The sequence below is a fragment of the Enoplosus armatus genome, chromosome 15 (genome assembly GCF_043641665.1).
Source record: "Enoplosus armatus isolate fEnoArm2 chromosome 15, fEnoArm2.hap1, whole genome shotgun sequence".
In the NCBI taxonomy this organism is placed as follows: Eukaryota; Metazoa; Chordata; class Actinopteri; order Centrarchiformes; family Enoplosidae; genus Enoplosus; species Enoplosus armatus.
This window is the reverse complement of record NC_092194.1, coordinates 22,030,486-22,051,788: the sequence shown is the minus strand read 5'-3', so window position 1 is coordinate 22,051,788 and position 21,303 is coordinate 22,030,486. Positions and strand designations below refer to the sequence as shown.

General features: G+C 43.5%; 1 protein-coding gene across 1 annotated transcript in view; it reads right to left on the bottom strand.

The window, feature by feature from the left end:
- Positions 1-2,650: 2,650 nt before the first annotated feature.
- Positions 2,651-21,303, bottom strand: part of prkd1 (protein kinase D1) — a 34,216-nt gene continuing 15,563 nt past the window's right edge. The window contains exons 3-21 of the mRNA XM_070920105.1: positions 19,106-19,237; positions 18,801-18,970; positions 18,071-18,094; positions 17,323-17,533; positions 17,077-17,154; positions 16,765-16,966; positions 16,552-16,675; positions 14,997-15,074; positions 14,373-14,540; positions 13,807-13,918; positions 12,247-12,299; positions 10,380-10,452; positions 9,869-9,975; positions 9,146-9,307; positions 8,939-9,037; positions 6,400-6,560; positions 6,075-6,181; positions 3,580-3,665; positions 2,651-2,881 (exon numbers count right to left, since the gene is read on the bottom strand). Of these exons, the coding sequence (XP_070776206.1) occupies positions 2,651-2,881; positions 3,580-3,665; positions 6,075-6,181; positions 6,400-6,560; positions 8,939-9,037; positions 9,146-9,307; positions 9,869-9,975; positions 10,380-10,452; positions 12,247-12,299; positions 13,807-13,918; positions 14,373-14,540; positions 14,997-15,074; positions 16,552-16,675; positions 16,765-16,966; positions 17,077-17,154; positions 17,323-17,533; positions 18,071-18,094; positions 18,801-18,970; positions 19,106-19,237 (2,378 nt within the window). The remainder of the gene's footprint in view (positions 2,882-3,579; positions 3,666-6,074; positions 6,182-6,399; positions 6,561-8,938; positions 9,038-9,145; positions 9,308-9,868; positions 9,976-10,379; positions 10,453-12,246; positions 12,300-13,806; positions 13,919-14,372; positions 14,541-14,996; positions 15,075-16,551; positions 16,676-16,764; positions 16,967-17,076; positions 17,155-17,322; positions 17,534-18,070; positions 18,095-18,800; positions 18,971-19,105; positions 19,238-21,303) is intronic.

The window sequence follows — 21,303 nt, the reverse complement described above, 5'->3', positions numbered from 1 at the left end:
CAAGCTAGCTGGTTTTCTAACTGCTAGTCAGCAAGACAGCTAGATTCAACAGACGTATTTGTACCATTGACTGCTGTCTTGTGACTTCACGCTATGCTAAATCCAGCAGAACAGTTCCAGTTTGTACCGTATGTTTATCAGTAAACAAGGCAACACCTGACCAACACAGTTTACTGTAGACCATGATCAGATATGAGGCTTTTTTCCGCTCTACTGCAACGTGAAGCACATCTGTATCACTGGACACATCTTGCTAGCATTATCTAAAAATGAAAACTGATAAAAGAGTTAGCTGTTTCTCATGACATCCACCTATCGTTATATTATCTCATCTTAGATAAAGCCCAATTCTAATCTGGCTTCTTCAGCTAACGTTGATGTTTAACGTTGAACCCAAAGGCTAGCTAGGCTACGTTTTGAGATAAAGATGCAGCACATTCCAAAAAGCTTCCATGGTGATGGTGGCCTTGAAGTTGTATCCCATACAAAGCTAGAACAGCGTGTATTTGGGCTATACGTACAGTAGATGTGCTGAGAAACTAACAACATTCATTTACAGAAGACGCTACGAAGCATTGAGGCGAAACTCCTGTCGAACTGAAAACAACAGACACACCTGCTCTACGGTATCTTTTGAAAACACAGACGAGTTTCCTCTTTTTTTTTAATAATAATTAGTAACTGTTTTCTCAGAAAAAAAGACTTGACTGTTCAGACTGAGTGACAGACGGCCATTTTGTTGTTAAACCACAGTTGGCAACACCCACTGAAAGGGGAGCTGCTACCGTCACCTCACTGTGGTCCAGACAGCCTTTCATGATTTGTGAAATTAAAATCTCACAAAGATTAAAAAAGTAATTAAACCTTGATGATGCAAAAACATCTAAACACGTCTGTCAGTGTTGGGTTAGCAACTGCGGTCGCAGAGTTCGGAAAAACAGAACCAGAAAAATACAAACTCAAATATTTTTCTGTTGTGGTTTTTGGTTTTTGCCGGCACTGTTTTTTGAGCGACTGAGGATTTTCATTCCAAAATGCTACATATCCATTTTCAGAAAACAAAGGTACCGGAAACATAGAGTACTCCATTGTCATAGTAAATAGTTTTTCATGGATGCAATCAGGTTATTTGTGAATAACATGATTTTGGATATCTCCTTTTGGAATGAAACCCCTGACTTTTCATTACTACCCTACAGAAGAAATTCAGGAACTACATTTGTGAACGTCAACTATACATGCAAAAAAATACTTTCTGTCATGGCTGAAGATACGAAGCGAAGATGGCGCTTTAGATAGTTTTGTTGCTCACCGTTATTATTTTCACTGTTGATTAATGTGTAAATTATTTTTATCGTCTAAGCATTTAAACATGTATTCTACATATGGTCAAATGTAAAAGAAAGTTATAATAAAATGTACGGCGGCTCAGAGAGCCTAACAGGATTCTACTACAGCAAAGTGGTAGAAGAATCTGAAAATTAAGTTTTGATAATGATCTGCCTCTTAATTTAGAGCCGTGGCTTATTTCCGTAACTTGACTGTAATCATCAGTGCAAAGTCTTATATGTAGAAAAGTGATGATTACAAGAGAGGCACAAACTGGGAAGGTTCGTGTTTTCCTTCTTGATTTTTCTGATTGTCTCAAAGAAGAAGTGCTACTTTGAGCCTTCTGATAAATAACTCTGTGGGTCACTATGGGAAACTATGGAGGTGCATTGCAATCCCCAAAGAAAAAATGTACATTTTTGTAACTAAACATTTCATAATTAGTAAATCTGCATATACACTAAGATCCATATGTAGAAGTTATGGATCCTTGTTTTGTAATTACAAGATATGGTTCTTGTGATTTTGATGTAAAGATCTTGTGATTTTCTCATCAACACATGTATTATCTTATAATTATGATTCAGCATTTCAGAATTAAAAGATCCATATCTCTTAATCACAAAACCCATATCTTGTAAGTATGAGATACTTGTTTCGTAATTACAAGGTATGATCATATTTGCTCCGACTGTTCATTTGTAGTAACCAACACAAATACAGAAATCGTGAGATTCTTACCTCGTAATTACAAACAAAAGATTGTGTAAGTATGTGATAAATCTCAGATTAGACATTTAGATACATCAGTTTCACAAAGAACTTTACAAAACAACGATCTCGTAATTACGAAATAAAGTAATGAAAAGATCCTTACTGTGTAACAGAAAGAGATAAAATAATTATGAGACGTTAAGTTGAAACAACAACTTCCTAATTACAGAATAAAATAGTTATGATTACGAAACAAAACAAGATTGCAAGGCTTCTAGCTGAAGCTAACTTTTCTCATAACTAGGAGATAAAGACGAAGTAATTATGAGATGTTCAGTCATAATTATGACACTTTATTCTTTTAGTGAATGCAATGCGCTTTCATAGAAAATAGCTCCCTAATATCCTTCTAGAACGACCCTTTGGTTTAATGGGCTGTGAAGTATGCAGTCAGTGAGGTTGTTTTCATGATGTTTTGTTATTTTAGTGTGGATTTAACTGATCTTTAAAAGGCCTCCCCACTTGTTTAAATGTTGTGCTTTCCTTCATTTTGTTTCAGGTGCTGTTTCTTGTCTCATGTTGGAGATAAAACTCTTCACATGTGGCCTCAGAGTTCACTGACCCTCTCACTGAGGGTCTCTAGCTCCTCCTCCTGCTCCTGGTAACGCTCCATCCCCTGTCCGCCGTCGCCGCGGGGACCGTTGCCGAGGTGCGTGGGGAGGTCGAGCCCGCTGAGCTGGGCGTGGTGATGCCAGCGCAGGTCGTCGCTCTCGTGGGTGATGTAGCGCTCGTTCATCCGGGACTCCAGGTTCCTCAGGTCCAGCCACATCTGGTAGTCCTGGTGGTGAAAACAAACACAACCTCAGATCCAGATGGCCCCAGAACTGTTGTCAGTTGGGTCATCCGTCTGGCCAACAGATGAGGGTTGTAGGCAGAAGTCTTTTGACAATAACAGGCCAAATGTGGATGTTGATGGTCCCCAGAGGATGAATCGATCGTAATGATTTTGGGGACACCCTGACCTTTCCTGTAGTGCCACCATCAGGACAAAAACTCTTAATGGTCCATTTACTAGCTATTTAAAGGCTTTCAACCATATCTCATGGTCTTCCAAACAGAAGGAGTCTGCTCTGTTGACATCACCTGACCTCCGTATGGAAGTTCAGTCATGTGACAACAGCTGGCAGTGTATAGGGAGAAGAGATTCACTTCATTCACATCTTTTTGACAGTCAAATCAAAATAGTGAGAGCAAACCAACACAGACAACAGAAAACACAGGAAACATCAAAGACACACCCACTGTCCACCCTGTCCACCCTGTCCATCTCTCATTCTGTCCAGGCTTCACTCTAGTATTTAATTATTGCTTTAATTGAGCTTCCTCTTCCTCGTTCAGTGTTTGCCATGTGTCCAAGTGTCTCTGCTGGTTGAAAGAAGGTCTCTCTCTCTGATGTTTCCTCTCTTACTCTAATTTAACACTTAGACACATTCAGAACTGATTTAAAATGAAGGTTTGGTTTGATCAACGTCTTACCTGTAACCAGGGGTGACTGAGGGTCTTGTCCACACTGTATCTCTTCCTCATCTTAACTTGCAGGAGGTTGTTAATCAGGTCGATCGCTGCGAGGAAGGAAAGAAAGAAGGAAGGAAACAAGGAAAAGGAAGAAGTGATGAGCCAGAACATTTTGAGGTAAAGCGAGGGTCGAGCGTCCAACAGAGGGAGGGACGAAGGAGGAGGAGGAGGAGGATGTAGGGTCGGGCCCCCCCTGCGGTGAGGGGCCAGTCAAGGCTAATGAGCAAAGCTAACATGATGTTAACATTTCTTCAGGGGTCAGCGGTCTGAACAGCTCTGGGACCCCGGGGCCCCTCAGGTCTGCAGGGGCCTCCATCGCTCGGCATTATGCACATGAATGGACGACCACACCGACACCCCCCCGAATCTGTCCGTCAAACTCTCTTTCCACGAACTGCCTGGACTCTCAGATATTTCTCCCCTCCCTCATTCCTCTTTCTCACGGGAGTCACATGACCCACTTTAATCTGCCCCCGAAGGGTGGCGATGTCAGTCCATCCAGCAGAGCTCAGAGCACCAAATCTGCAACTCCTGAGATCCTCCTGAACGTCTTTCTGCCACTTTGAGTGTGAGCAGAACATGATTGGATGTTTAATATTCAGTCTGTGTTCATGAAACTCAGTGATATTTGTCGTCATAGCAAAAAGTGGAGTTTCAAAAGTGCCCTAACTTTAACTTCTTTATTCAAGTGCCTCCATTAAAAAACCTGAGTCGTGTTTTCATGTGGGCAGAGGAAAAGATGAGTTCTATAACAGAAGCCCTTTAACGTGTCTCCTTTTAAAGTGATCTTTGAAAATGCAGATTTGTTGACGCACCAAGAGTTTATTCTCTGACATTTAATCCTCCTGCGGCTGACAGAAACGACTTTTACAACATTTCTTTTGAAGCGCAGCTGAAGCCGCTCTGGCGGGATGAGGAGGTGGAGGGGAGGTTCAGAGCGCTTCGGGGATCCGGCCAAGGAGCGAGTGAGTCAGGCTGATTTAAATCTGTCTCGTAGTCAACAGGACAATTCCAGCCAACACACACGGCGGACGCATTTAGAGACAATGACGACAACAACATGAGTCACGCAGCAGCAGCAGCAGCAGAGAGCGGCTCGAACCGACTTCAAGGACGCGTCGGAGCTCTCGTACTGCAGCAGGGAGGAATAACAACCTGTGCTGATGTTGGAGGACAGAAAATAACCACAGAGTCACACAGAAAGGTGAAACACAGCATCATCTTTGATCAAGGCACCATAGGGGGTGTTTACACTATTTATATGTGTTGCTAGAGGAAGGCTGATGCGTAGCTCCATTACAAAACAACCCGTTACAGAAACTGTAAAACACCGTCAGTTTGACAGACACGAAACTCTTCTGGTGGATTCATCAGTAAAAGTGTGCGTTTTGAGTCTTATTCTGGTTTTGATCATAGTGTTTACACGGAACAACATCATCATTTTTGCTTTATTGACTAACTACTATGTATTTTGATGAGGCACCTGCGAACATGGCAGAGAATGATCTGAAACCTGAACCAGGTGTTTCATGCCACAGCACCCCCAGAACTCCAGCTAGCTTAAAAACCTGGATGCGGTGTTTATGTGCGCTACTCCTAACCAGGATACCAGTGCACATGCTAACACAACGAGCCATTCAGCTGAAAATGCTTCATTGATAAAAAGACAAAGCTACAAAAGTACTGTGGGCGAGCGTTCAACTACAAGTCCCAGAGAGCATTGCTGAATCAAGTTGGGGTTTTGGATCAAATTTAGATCCATTCAGCGGCTGTGGTTCAGTGTTTGGTTCTTGATTGCTTTGTTTTCTTTCATATTCAAACTTCAAGTCCTTCCTGTCAGTTTGTTATGATGGACGGCTCTAGATACTATGACACCCATGAGTCTCAGCCTCCATTGCGATGGAGAAGAAGCACTTTGTTGTTTGTCTGCCAACAGACTGACTGCAAACCACCACAGACCTTTTATATTACACCTAATTATACATTAGCTAAACGATCCTATACTGTTTTGGCAATTGAGAGATTAACAATGATGGCCTGATAATAAGAATGAATTTCCATTTAGTTTCAACTCGGTTCATTCAGCCTGGCACTGCGTTCATGTCAACCGTCTTCTTGATAGGAAGGGGGGTCATTTTTGTTTTCTTCTGTCCAACCAATCAGCAGTGATTGAAGTATGGGTCCTGCTGACGCCATTGTTAATGAATACAGAAGCTAGTGGCTGCTAACAGCAGTTAATGCTTGTTTCATGTTGATTATTTCTTTAAATTGACTTACAACAACCTGTGCAGCTGCGTTGTTGTTTCTCATGGATGTAGCCAGAGAGCTAACTAGCTATGTATGAAGGTACGCCTGAGGTATGGCTATCGATTCTCACTGGCCTCTGTGGTGCTGAGAGGTTCAGCAGGGTCTTGTTGTGGACCGCAGCGGAGGTGGTGGCCCATGATGTTACGTACCTTCCTGGGAAACTTTCTTCCAGGGATGAGGAGGGTACATGAAGGCAGCGTTCTGGATCTGATCGTTAATATCTTCATCTTCATTGAAAGGGAACGTCCCACTGAGACTGCAGAAGTTTTATATAGAATACAGAAATTATATTTCAGATTTGACAGATTTAACCTGTAATTCAGTTTGAGTTAATAATCATGGAGTGGTGTTATTGTCTGTTGTGTTTTGTTTGTGACATTTTGCAGAGGAACACAAAAATATAAAACTAATAAAAGGATGTATGAGCTAAACAAAGAAAGAGCATTAAAATCATCCGTCCCGCGAGTCTCCTACCTGACGTAGATGATGACTCCGACCGACCACATGTCCAGAGAGCGGTTGTAGCCTTTGTTCCTCAGGACCTCGGGGGCGAGATACGCCGGCGTGCCGACCACCGAGCGCCTGAACGACTTCTCACCGATGATCCGAGCGAAACCAAAGTCACACAGCTTCACCTGAAACGAGAGGACGGAGGTGTGTGACACGCAACATCTGCTCACAGCTGCTAACAGTTAGCTAACAAGCGAATGAGCCAACTAGACAACGTTAGCTCCTTAGCTAAGAAATCTGTAGAAGCTCATTTAGAAGCTCATTAGCAGCTGCAGTGTTGGAAATCAATTCAAATTTCTTAAAAAATTAAAATAGTCAGAATACAATCTGGATGTGATAGGTGCACAAAAATTAATTAGCTTGCTAGCTTGAGCTATTTTAAACCCCCCAAACTTTTGCGACCAGTTTTCAGTAGCTGTGGCCCCATTAGAACCACAGCAGGAGGAAGACACGGGTCAAGGGAACGTCTTAATTAATCTTAACCATAAATTTGAATCCCATCATCATGTTGGCTCTGCAGCAGTTTGGATGGACACGCAGGAGGGAGGATGAGTGTGATGAAGCTGCCGACAGTGAGGAGCTGTTGGCTGCGATCTTTGCAGGATGATTCACACACACTCAGGAGAAAGATGGAAGTGATCAGGGAGACGTTGGCTCGCTTCACGGTCATGTTGTGATGAATCAGTTCTCTTCAGCATCGACTCTCAACTGCTGCTCACGTCTATTTTGGGTTACTGTTGTTATCGAGACCGTCGTTCCTCATTCAAACGTAGGTGGACTGACCCTGTTTTCAAGTGTCAAACCTCCAGGAAAGCAGGTTTTTGTTTTTCAGAGTTATTCTTTTGATTGACGCGTCCCATCTACTGCACCTGGACTTCCTCTTCTACTTCGTGACAGCATGTTTTCTTCTGAGGTGTTGTAGCTGTCACACTGGATGAAACCTATTGTTGATGAATAGTATCTGGACACCTCCTGGTTAGGACATATATGTCACATGTGGACACGTCTGACAGCAGGTTGTCTCCAATGCTAACTACTGCAAAATCCAAAAAGCCGTGTTTTTCCAATTATACTTCTATACCTGTTCAGGAAACAGGGCACAACATGTAAATGAGACAGCTTTTAAGTTGCTGGAAGGTGTAATTGTTCTCCTTTGATGGATCTGCTTCCAGTCTTTGTGCTAAGCTACACGTGTCCTGGAAAAAGATGAAACTGATCTCCGTACTTTAATATCTGACAGCGAACATTGTATTGTTTACGGTCACCAGTCGTCCCAGTTTGTCAAACTGCAGACTCACTTAGCTAGCTTGCTCCCAAGCTAACGTTGATGCGGCAATTCCAGACTACCTCTTTAAGACATTAGCATTTTGTTTGTTTCCTGATATTAGCAGGAGTAGCAGGCTCTGCAGATGATGCACAGTAAGTAAAGTGTGTGAGGAATCCTGAGCCCAACAGCCGGCCTGATGCATCATTAGAGCTAACAGTTAGTGTGTCTGACACAAACAGCTATTTCTGGAGAGGAGACTGGAAACTGCAGAAAGCTGCTAATAGTTACACTGACAGCTAATGGACTGTCTGTGCCTGTGGTTGTTGTGTTTGCCCGTATCTTCCTCTATGTATATATACAGATTCTGTTTGTGTATCGTGACCTTTCTGTGCTGCATTCACTGTCTTGTATCTTGCAGCTCCGAATCGGAGTCCTCAGGTTTCTTGTTTTAATAATTCTTGTTGGTGTTTTGTCAAGATGCATCCGGACTTTAAATTTAAAATCTTTACATTGGACTTTGTGTCACTGCCATGTACTAACTCTGCTGTCCTATAGATCCTGTCACTCCCACCTGCCCTGCAGTAACCCCAGTCTTCCCGCCATTCCCCGTCACCTGACCTCCCCGCGCACCTGCACACCTGCTCCCACTTCCCCATCAGCCCAGTAGCAAATACACCGGCCCACTCCCATTAACTCCCCTCCAGATCGTCTGTTGTGCTTCTGCCTGAGCGTTCCAGCCCTTTTCCCTGCCTGACTTGTGCCTGTAATGACCTCCTGTCTGCCTGATCCCTTGTTGGATGAGTTCACCTCATCTCCCCTGCCCGCCTGCCTTTGACTTTCGCCTGTTTTCAATCTCGAGTAAACTTTTTATTTTACCACCCTGGTCTCAGAGTCCTGCTTTTGGGTTCAAACCTGAGTCTTCACTCACTTTGTCCATGATCCATCACTCTTCTATACTCGCTTATATAGGCCTGGAAACTATCCCAGCATGCATCACGCAATTTCACAAGTGTCCAATTTTGAGCCAAATATTCTAGATTTGAATTTGTCAGTTGTGTTCTCAGAGTCTGATGCTCTGAACCCCCCCCCCCCCCCCACTTCACATGATTCTCTCAGAAAATATAAATAAATACGAGAAACTCAAATCAGAAAGAATCAAACGAAGCAGTTAGTACACTCCAGCTAATCAATACACACTCACACACACACTCACACACACACACACACACTCAGCACCTGTGGAAATGAGTCTGCAGAAGCCAGCAGGACGTTTTCAGGTTTAAGATCACAGTGGACGATGTTCTTGAAGTGAAGGTGACGCAAAGCCACCAGGATCTGAAACACAGCATTTAATAATAATTCACTATAAGATGTTTCATCAAAGCAAATCTGATTGGATTAAAATCGTGTTGAAAGGTCACCCTGTTGTTAAAATCAGGTCACCTGTGTGACCAGGAACTTGGTGATCCTCTCAGGCAGCCGTCCTTTCTCGCTGGACAGGATCATCTCCAGCATGTCTCCGTGGAGCTTCTCCATGACGACGAACACCCTCTCCGGCGTCTCAAACATGCAGTCCAGGTTGACCACGCCCGGGTGGTGCAAACTCTGAGGGAGGAGGAGGAGAAGTGAATCTCAAGTTCTGCCAGCTACCAGCTGCTGCTGCTGCGTGAAGGTGGAGCTGATTTGAATGACTTTATATTCTGCTGGTAGCTTGTGAATTTACCCGAGGATCAATAAAGTCTGATCTTAACCTGCAACAATAGATCATAATTAGTTTTTTATTACATTTTGTATTATTAATGTGAATCTACAAAGTAACTCAAGGCATCAAATAAATGTGGTGGAGTAAAAACTAGAACATTTGCCTCTGAGATGTAGCAGAAAATTTAAATACTTAAGTAAAGTGCAGGTACCTCAAAGTTGTAAAGTAAATTACAAAGTGCAATCCTAATAATCCCACAGGTCCCCCAACAGAACAGCAGACGTGAAGTGAACAGTTTCATGTGCAGGTGTGTTGTTGCAGCAGCAGCTTCTGCAGGTTGAGCAGCACTGGCAGATTACAGGATGTCACACCCCTACAGTGTTGCCACGGTAATGAAGTCGTTCACGACAGGAAGTCACACTCCCTGCCAACAGGCGTGTGTGTGTGTGTGTGTGTGTGTGTACCTGCAGGATGGCCACCTCGTTGCGCAGCTGACTCTCCTGTTTGGTGGGGAAGCGGAGTTTGTCGATGATCTTGATGGCGACGTCTCGGCCGGACTTCCTGTGTTTACCTGCAGGAAAACACACAAACATCAACATCACGAACAGACAGCTGTTCCCAGTACGTACCTCAGTACATTCACTCAGGTACTTTGTGCCTCTTTATACTTCCGCCACATCGCAGAGGGAAATATTGCACTTTTTGCTGCACTACATTCATCTGACAAATCTTTTGAGTTTGAGGATGAAACAGAAATATTAACATTTTTAACTACGTCTAAATATTACAACTTTATTCTCCAAATATTTTGCAGGATTGTTGGAAAAGACATCTGAGATTCAGACAAAAAAAGTCACAATAAATAACATTATTTTCCCAATATTAAGACTTTTCTATCCACTTTATATTCTAAATCTCACTTTGGGGCCTCGGTCAGCCAGAATAACTGAATGATGTCTTCACTGTGTGTTTTACCTCCGTAGACAATGCCAAACTGTCCTGAGCCAAGAACCTCGTCTGGGAAGATCTGATACACCGAGTTGATGTCCTGAAGAACAGAGGAACAATTCTGAATATAAGTTCACATCAATCATTCAATAAATTTCAAGTGAAGAGTCAAATTCAGGCGCTGAAATAAAGCACATCACTGAGATCCTTTAAGGAGGAAGTGTGAAGCTGCTGCACCACTCTGAGGACAAGGCTCCTGGTCCTGGTCCAGGTGCAACGCCATGTTTGGACACAGAACATGAATCTGAAATAGTCTCAGGTTTTAAACGGGACTAAATGCACTGATGCTCCTAAAAGCCAGAAGCTCACAAGCTGTGAAGAGTTTTGGCTGAGACAGCTGTGAAGTTCCTCTGATGGAAATCTGCTGTAAGTGAAGTGGAGGAGGGCGAGGCCGGCTGACAGAAAGTGGGTTCAACAAAAAGGTGAATTGCATCAATTGATCACCTGACGGAGGAGCATTTTGTACAGGAGAGCCCACTGTGCACCTCCCTGAGTGTAACTACACGGCGTCAGTGATCTGCCACAGCTTTGACACCAAAACTGCTAAATATTTTCTCCTTGTCTGCAATCACGTCTCCCGTTTCTCCCCTGTTAGCTGACAGCCTAATATCACACCTCAAGCAAAGAGGACAGAAATACAATATTATAAACCTCCTCCCCCTTCCCCCGAGCTCGCTGCCTAATTACCATCCGTCACTATGGAAACCGTTTGGCTGAGTGAGTAATCACAGTAATCTCCATTTGAGGTGCTTGAAGACGTGCTCACCTTGGAGACGGCGAGGTGCACGTCTGCATGGAAATGGGACTCGATGTTCTCTGCAGTTACATTTGCATGAATAGAGTTTGCAGACATTTGAGCCTCATGTGAATCTTTATGATGTAAATGTACAGAGAGTTCGATGCATGTCGACCGGCGCCAATGCAAATGGGTGAAAAGTGGCAGAAGGCAGGAGGAGACATAGAAACAGTCCAAACAGGATGTAGTTTGTGGAGGAAGAGGGCTGAGACACTCCTCATCATCTTAAAGTCATGATCACTGCAGATAAATCGATCCATCGTCAATACGTGACACAAAATTAAGTCCAGAAACGTTGAAACAGTCATCGTTTGTCCACCAGAGAGCAGTGAGGTTTATTTTTCAAATCTATGTTTCTTGGGTGTTAAAATAACTCGTGTTTATTCATGTTGTCAGTTGTGTAAAGAACATTAATATTGGCTATAAGCTGCAGGCCGACCCACCACCCCAACCTCCACCACCTGACTGCCTTTGCTCCACGACTACTTCCTGAAAGATGGCGCTTTAAATCAGTCAAATATTGTCCTGCTTTCTCTGCAGCGTGGTGTGATTCTGTCACAATGAGCACTACAGACTGGGACCAGGATTGATTGATGGGATGTTGAAGTACCTGTACACAATATACACAATGTACAAATGTCTTCAGTATCAAGTACAATCCGACTTTTTAGAATGCTTAAATATTAAATCTTGTTTTCCAGATTGCAGCTTGTTTTCTCAGACGATCTGATGGCAGATAAAACAGCTGTGTGGTGTTGTGATGGTTCTACTGAGGCATCTTCCTCCCTGATGCCCACTTATGTTCATTCATCACGTCTCCGTCTGGAGATGCTTCTTCCTCGCGCTGCATCTGCGTCGCCGTCGTCAGACAGTTTGTTCTTGTTGACAGAGTTTAATAATGAGGCTCCATCGCTTCATATTAGTTGTTGTGTGATAGATTAGCAGTTTATACTACTGCTTCACTACATTTCAGAGGGAAATATTGTAGTTTTCACTGCATTTATCTGATAACTTTAGTATCGTGTGTGTGTTTCTCACCACGTTCTCCTGGATCTGGCAGTTGGAGACAGAAATACTGATGGAGATCTCCTCTGTTGATGAGACGCAAACATGAAGAGTTAAAACTGCAGGAAAACATTCAGAGATGAAAAACACAGATAAACAATGACATTAAGAATTAAACTTCAAATCACACACATCCAATTTTACAACAAAAAAATAGTGCAAATTAATCAAACTTCACCTTTAAAAAACAGTTTTGGGTCACAATGTTGCTTCCGTTAAAGAATAATAACCTCAGTGCAAGTCATGAATAATGTTATAAATCTGAAGCCTGTGGCCTTCTGGAGTTTGGCACAGTATTATTTTAGTGTACTTTCCCCACAGGTGAACACACAGAGTCAAAGAAGGCACTGAGACCACAGTGAAGTGTTAGTCATGATCAGTTTGACGTCAGTGGAGGTCTGAAATATCTCTGATGGGTTTTGTGTGGGTGTTGACGGCCCTGAGGGGATCTGAGAGTCTGCAGGAGAATTCAGCTGCAACGTGAACATGAATACCTGAGCTGGAAATGTGTGAAGAGTCCTCTCACAGGCGGGATACTGCTAGAAATACATTTATATTTGTCCAGTTTCATTCCAAATAGATTCTCTGCCGCATGAAAGTCCTGTTGTTATTAAAGTTAGTGAGAGGACAGAACAGTTCCTTTAACCTCTTTACATCAAGTATCCCCCTTTTATTTCCCCTTACGTAGCTTAAAGGCTGGAAAACTCACAGTATCATGATACATGATGTGTATCATGTTGTTCCGGCTCTCCATTAAAGCTTCATGATGTTTCATCAGCGTTAAATATTCAAACCTAAGACTCCATCAAGTGTAAGTATTTTAGATGTCTTGGTCATTATTTTACATGCAGAGATGGATGTTGCTGGTATCTTTTCTGTGTTTCTGTGAGGCTCGAAACTGAAACATGCAAAGTTGTACGTAAACTTCTGTAGTATAAACAGATACAGCCACACTAACATGTAAAAAATGCAGATGCAGTTTTTAAGGTAGTAAAGGGACTCTGGTCATCAGGACCAACAGCTATACAGAGCTGGGTGTCATCTGCATAGCAACTAATATGAATGTTGTGCCCACCAATGATGATCCCTCATTGTACCCAACAAAGACACAACTGAGCCTTGTGGCACTGTAAATGTTCATTCTTACTTTGAATGAGAAGTTTTGAATTGAGACAATAAAGTTGTGACTTGACAGGTTTGACTGAAACTGGTTTAGGGTTTAGACCCCTAATCATTTTTCCAACCTATCAAAATAAAGTCGGAGGCAGTTTGCTACTGACCCGGGATACAAATTCATGTGTGAAAGTTTACCCAAAGTTGAATTCAACGCAATTTGATGTTCCATAAAATTAATTGAATTTGATGTGAACGTTCATGGTCAACAATGTCACTGAGCTTCATCATTACAGCTTTATCTCCAAAAGATAACCTTTTAAAAAGATTCAACATGCCTACAAAGAACCAGATTTAAAGACGTACTCCTCTAAGTAAGAACATGTGTTAAACTGTATGAGAGCTGTGATGGTGTCTTACTGTGTCCACCGCGGTGAGAGCTGTGGGAAACTCCTGTAGAGACGGCCGGCATCAGAGCGTGCTGGATGGCCATCTCCCACATCCGAGCCACATCCTGCCCCACCCCGCTGACCTGGAACCAGCAAGTGAAACGAGTTTTAGAGATGAGATCTCCACGGTTGACGGGAGGAGAACGAGAGTTGAGCTGGACTGTCCGGAGGCGGTGACAGAGAAGAGGATGCTGTCCAAGTTGGTTAGCATCCTGAACAACATCTCCCACCTCCTCCATGACATGCTGAAGGAGTTCCACTGAGGAATCTGGACTGGGAGGCTGAGGTTCCTACTGGACTGTAACTGGACTTTATAATTACATTTTCAACATCTGTGTGGTGCAATCTTTTTAACTTTTAAATGAACTTATAATCACATTCATTTTGAACACTATGCTTGACAGGGCATACATTTTTATTTTAGTTAGTACTTGTTGGACATTTGTTTTTGCTGTTCTTTGTGCCGTGTGCTCTGTTCATGCACTGCTATACTGCTATTCATCCGTCCCTCCATCCTCAGAGCTTCATATTATTCACCAGGATGCTGCTGCCGGTCAGAGAGGATTCAGCTCTTTGCAGGTTCTCTCCGACGTAGTAAACCAGTGATGCCGTGGCGATCTCAAAGCAGTGAAGATTGGCTCCATCAGGAAGCAGAGTGAAGGTCTGAGCCGGTTCCAGAGATAAGATCTCTGACAGAGGGATCTCCTGCAGAGACGGAGGAAACCTCTCTCAGAAAAGACTGATTACAAAAACCTGTTGCTGGTGCAGTAAGTACATTTTTGTGTATGTACCTGAAAAGGTACAATGATGTACCCAACACAGATCTCTGCAAACAGAAAAGCAATACAGAGAAAATATTGTGCTGCTTTTAAATTGTTTTTGCATTTTTCAAGTCACAATCAAATTACACATATACACACATATAATACATTTGTCTGCTCTCTTCCAACATGAACCAGTCATTTATTAAACTGCAGGAACTGAAAGGACGGTGAGTTTCCTTCTGTCTTAAAGTTAAACGTGATTTGTAAACTTCCAGTCGCAGTGAGTCATAGACACCAGTTACATTCACAGCCTACTGATTTCACACAACAAGGAAACAACTCCAAACACACTGGAATTATGAACATATTTCCCCAGAAATCAGTGAGCTCGTCTTACCTTATAGTATTTACTTCCTGTGTCGTTCTGAAACAGCGTGATGCATTTACTGTCCAGCCGCCAGTAATGTCTCTTCCTCTGAAACATGGAGACGGAGAGGAGGAAGAAAGGAGGGAGGAGGAGGAGGAGGAGGAGGAAGGAGACAGCAGGAGAGGAGAGAGGGAAAGAGTGAGAGCGACAGAAGACGTGGAGAGGAAAGTGGACACAGAGAAAGAGAAACGCTGACGTCACTCAACAGAATCACATTCAACTTGTCTCAACTTTTCACACAGAGCTGAAAGATCCAGAGCAGCAACACCTCCGACTGCAGAACTCTCATTTTATTACACTTCTGAACTTTAAAACTCCTGAACGTGTGTCTCAGTTTTGAGGGCAGATTTGCAGTGGCAGAAAAGGAATAAAATAATACCTTTTTATCATCATCTTTCTGTCAAATAATTTGACTAATTAAATCATCTTGCTGATATTAATAATAAGCCCAATTCTCATGTCACATCTACTTATCAGCACATTTATTTCTTTATTCAACTAATAAGATAAAATAAATGGAATAACAGAATCTGACTACAAACTGTCAACGCAGCACGGCCACAGATAATATTCATCTTCATCTTATTCAAACTAAAAACAAGGGCAGGCATGTTATTATTATTATTATTATTATTATTATTATTATTAAGAATTATCCTAAATGTTTGTGGTAATAACTGTAAACACATGAACGTGTTTGATCCTCAATTTTCTAAATATTAAATTCCATAACAGCCAGCCAATCAAACACTGTGAGCAGCAGCAGTTCAGCTCTAGTAGTGAAATATCTGCAGTGATGTCAGTGAACGCAGCTGAACTCAGTCCGGGACACTCTGTCCTGTCTCTCACGTCTCGTCCTTAATGGATGATGAACAGTTTGGGGCCTCCCCGACTCACAGACCTGCAGCGTCATGCAACAAACAGACAACAAAGACTCCCTCCGTCTCTGTTCCTCCATCACAAGAACTTCTCTGTTACACCCAAATAAAGTTAAAGTCTGTCTTTAAATAGAACACGTTTTTAGGTTGATTTTCTCTCAAAGCATTCACAGTAAGTGACGTCACGTCCATAAAAGCTGCAGTCAAATATCAGCAGTAAACTAGGACACACGTCCACAAAGGTGCTGCAGCGGTGCACAGCTGGTCTACGGACTGTGATCAAGAACTGGACCACCTGCTGTTTTTATGACCGCAGACTGGATTAACCTCCGCAGGTCCGGACCTGCCTGTCCTCCTCCGAGACATATTTAGACGTATTAATCTCACTGTGATCTTGTCCTGTTGTCCTCTTGTCCTCTTGTCCTGGCCGCTCTTTGTGAACTCATGAACACTTCTCACTGAGGCAGACGATGATGACGGTTATTCTCTTTATTTTATTGATGGTCAAGCAAACAAATTGTGGTGGAAACACTTGTTTTGCTGCTTCATTAGTGTGTTTTTCAATCAATATATGAAATGATGTTAAATAGACAGGAAAACAGGCACACAGGTAGACAGACAGGTAGACAGACAGACAGGTGAAGTACCAGGGTGTCCTTGCTGGTGTAGTGAACCATCCAGCCCTCCTTCATCACGTTGCTGCTCTTCCTCTTGGTGTGTTTGACGGACTGAACGACTCTCATCAGAGGGATGTTGTTACTGGTGGACGGGCTGCAGGAGGCGGGACAAAGCACAACCTCTCATCAGTGTGTGCATGTGTTTGTGTTTCTGTGTGTGTGTGTGTGTGTGTGTTTCGGTACCTGATGGCCCGGTTGGACTCGTCCAGGTCGGGGTCGTGCAGGTCACAGAGGTCGCTGGGCCCCGCCTCCAGCAGCAGAACCCCCTCTGATGTCAGCGCTTCGTCCATGTCGTCCAACAGGCCGCCAACTCTGTCGACATCATGGTCGTCAAGACAACCCTCCACCGTGACGACATCTGACTCCGCCCCCGGGCTCAGGAGCTCTACAGGACACACAGACTCAGTTGAGGTTAGAATCAGAGGTGTGATCAGGTGTCAGTGAGGGTCCTCACATGTATAGTACAACCAGGCACGTGTGTGTGCTGAAACTTGCCTCCATTTTTGGAAACTTCTCCCAGGCAGTTGTTTGGCACTTTAGGAGCACATCGTTTATGACAGTTAAATTTACAATCTGAGGAGGAAACGAGGAAGAGGAGCAGGTTACAGTCCAACCAGGTGAGCAGGAGCCTTTAATGTCTTTATTCCAGGAGGACACTTTCACATTGTGACTGTTGTGCACACTGCAGCGTCTAGGTGGCGCTGCAGAGGCTTTAGAGTTGTAGTTTAAAAAGCAGCTCACCTTTACACTGCAGGCCCTGTCTGAAGAGGCCTTTCAGCAGCTTCTTGCAGTGCTGGCAGACGGTGGGTCGGGTGTACGAGTGGATCAGGAAGGTGTGAGGAACTTTAACCTTCGACAGTAAGATCTTGTCCAGTTCGATGGGACGGCCGACGTACGACTGGGAGCTGGAGCGCCGCTCTCGACCGGGGAAGTAATCTAATTGGTTCTTCTGCTGTGAGGAGAGGCGGAGACAAAGAGGAGAGCTCCTGACATCGTCGGACAGGTTCAACCAAAACACTAGATGGTTACTGGAGTAGATTCAAGAGTTTACATTATCACTGATGCTTAGAACAAGGTCAAGATGGTGAGTTACCTGAGAAAATAGCAGGTAAACAACAGTGTTTGGCTGCTGGTCAGCATTCATTTTCCACCATGATGAGTCAGGTGATAAAACTTTCAGGTTCAAACAAGTCAAACAAACTCTTTCCAGCCTTCAGACCCAAAAGATATCTTTCTTTATTCTCTGAGTTTTATTGTGCTGCAGATCCTCCAAAATGAGAGTCAGGACTTTGAATCAAGCATCTGATGGAGTCATGGTGGTGCTACAACCATAATAATCGAATAAACCGATGGGCGATGCAATGAATTAAAACTGAACATTAGTCGAGGATAATAATAAACGGCAGATTAAAATCCCATGTGTTAAATAAATAGAAGCATAAATGCGGCACAAGTACGATGCACAACCTCCGTTTTTAAAACGACTTACCTCCATGCTGGGACTGACTGGAGACTGGACAACGAGAGGACAAAAGAAAGAAAGACAGTTAGCGTGGAGTCTGAATGTTCTAATGAAAGAAGATACAGACAGATCTTATCTAACTTTTGGTTTTGTGTGAGCCTGCTGTTCAGTCGGACTTCATTTCCACTGCATCATACAGCACGGATCGTCTCGACTCGCTTGGATCTGTTTTTTTTTGGTTTTCCGTTTCTAAAAGTTGTGAATACTACCTGGTACTGTTTTTGGATATCACCTTGATCGAGGTTCCAAGTGAGCTGAACCGATACTAAGAGGTGGAGTTAAAAAAGACCACTGATTGGTCAGAGAGAATCTTCACGTGACGTCCTGCACAAACCACATCGTGGTCTATTGACCGAGCTCCTCTGAAAGATCCAGCGAGAGTGTGTGTTAGTGTCACGTTGATGTAACGGCAGTTTCAGCTAAGAGTCCCGGCTGCATTGAGGGGGTGCTATCTGCAGAGAAACGAAATCAAGAAAAGCACCAGGTGCCAAAAGCGAGCCGAGCCGAGCCGAGCCGAGCCGTACCATGCAGTGGAAACCAGCCTCCATGTTAATTAGCCACATAGCACTAATAAAAAAGTGGTGAACTGGGGCGAACTGGTCTGCCTGCTGGCTACCTGGAGATTTCAGTTCTGTTATCAGATGTTTTCTCTTCAAACAAGACTTCAAACAATGAGCCCGAGCCCCGGTCTACTGACCAGTAAAGCATCATCTGTGTAGTGGGGGGGTGAGGGCTCAGCAGAGAGGGGGCGGCCCATGTTTACCAGCCCCCCCGTCAGGGAGACGTTGGACGAGCGACGCCTCCTCACTCCGCTGCAGTTATTGGGGATCTTAAAGGCACAACGCTTGTGATAGTTCAGACCACAACCTGGACAAGAAGAGAGGCGACAGTATCTCGTTTGTCTGACCCAAACATGAACAGACGGGTGGAAAGTCACCAACAACAAGTTGTCTTTGTGGGTCTCAGAAGCAGAAAACTACAGTAGTATCAGTGAGAAAGTACCTTCACATTTGAGTCCCTGTCGTACGAGTCCCCACAGCATCTCTCCACAGTGGTCGCAGAAGGCCGGAGCTCGGTACGAGTGAACGAACAGACAGTGTGGACGGATCTGGAAGTCCTCCACTGTGGCCGAAGCTGCAGAGAATCCAAAGACAGGAGGAAACGAGAGAATTCAACAACCAGAAAATCAAGCAATCGTTTATTTAATCAGCCTTTTAACAGCTCTGCAGTTTAAATCAACAGATTAAAAGTCTTAAAATGTTGAATCTCGGGGTGGAAGTTAAAGAGGAAGTGCTTGGAGTTTCACTTCAACATACGCTTCAACTCCTTTCAGTGCTTACACCTCAACTGAAACTCCAAAGATATGAAGTGTCACCTGAAATGTTAGCATGAAACGTAAGCACTAAAGGAGTTGAAGTGTCATTTACAGTAAAAGTTGAGAGGACATGAATGTTGGTGTATTAATATTTTTCAGAAATATATGCTGAGATGTTTTTATGTACTCAGGTCTCTTTATAAATCTCAATCTTGATGGCAAGTTATTTAAGTGAGTATCATTTGAAGTTCCAGCCCTAAAAGGAATATGAATCATTCTACCAGTCAATGAAGTAATCGAACTTCAAACTGGTCCAGTTCATCGGAAACACCAGAGGAAGAGAAGCCCCCTCTCACACATGTTGACTCACCAGAAACATTTTCCGTTTGTGCTGAAAGTTAACAGAATGAATATGATTCAGCAGTCTAGTATTTAAACCGGTCACAGACTCGGTGGTACGATGTATTATTCTGAAGCGATTCCTCTTTTCCTGGTTTTACTAAATGCTTTTAAATCGGAGACGAGCAGCTGCCGATCCGGGTGACTGGGCCGGCGGCCATAATAGCCATCTGAGCCCAAACATCCTCCAGCTGTTTTCACAAAAACCCAGTTGGGAGCTGGCAGCACCGAGAACTCCTGCTGACGAACCCACAACACCGAAGAGGGAATCAACCGGCCTTTGTGAGCAGCTTCAAACATAAAACCACATTTCTCAGTTTCACTAATCTCACAAGTTTAGAAATTCACACTGAATCACCTTTGGGACAATCGGAACAGATGGAAGACAGGTAAGGAACAAACATCTGGTTTTAGGTAAGACCACTGATGATAACTACACGGCTCGTCAGCTGGATTGTATTTATATTTTTAGATATTTGTGCTGATAAGATACTTTAGTTTTAACACAGAAATGATATTATTTTTCATCCCTCACTTTGAGAAATATAACATGTTGGCTGAAGGCCCGACAGACTCATGGTAGACCTGCACAGGTGTCTTCAGTCATTGTGCCTGATTCGACCTCTCATGTGCTTCAATAACATTTCCCCTCACAGTCTGTTAGCTTTGTTGCACCTGCTAGGGCGAGAGCACTTGCACCTTTCTCTTTCTCTTTGGTACATGTAGTTTGGTGACCCCACATAATTATCAGCATAGATCCACCAGCTCAGCCTGACTGGAGGTCTAATCAGTGAGAAGAAGTGAAAACACCTTGAAACACAAGCAGGAGAGCAGGAACCTTGTCAGGGGAAAGATTACTGACCTGACGTCTAACTGTGACTCCACTTCAGTAACTTACATTAATACTTTCAGAACAGAATCTGGAGGTTCAGGTTTAACTTCGGCTCTCCAGATCAAAAGTCTTAAAGAATAACAACAACCTGTCAGTCCTGTCTCACTTCCTGTCTGTGGCTCTCAGCTCTCAGCCCATTGGTTCCTGCTGAAGACGTGAATCTTTAAAAACTCCAACATATAGTTTCATGTTTAAAAGGCTCAGTCATTCCCTCAAACAGCTGCTCGCTGCAGTTTTCATCAAACTAACAGGAGGAAATAGTGCATCTGTTGGGGACTATTTTCAGCGGCGGATGAATCCACATGTGGAGCTCTAGTGAGTGTTTGGGGCAGCAGGACGGTGTGTGTGTGTGAGTCCAGATAAACTGCAATGTGTGTGTTCATGGTGATGAAGGAAACAACAGTGAGGCTCACTGATGAGTTTTAATAGTAATAATAATAATAATAATAATAAGATATATCAGGCTGTGATACACTTGTTAGTAGTTAGGTTCACTGCTGCTTTGATGAGAATAAACATGTAGAATATCACAGAGCCGTCCTTCAACTCTCCAGCGATGGGGAGGGAGAAGAGGGGAGGGGGATAAACAGAACA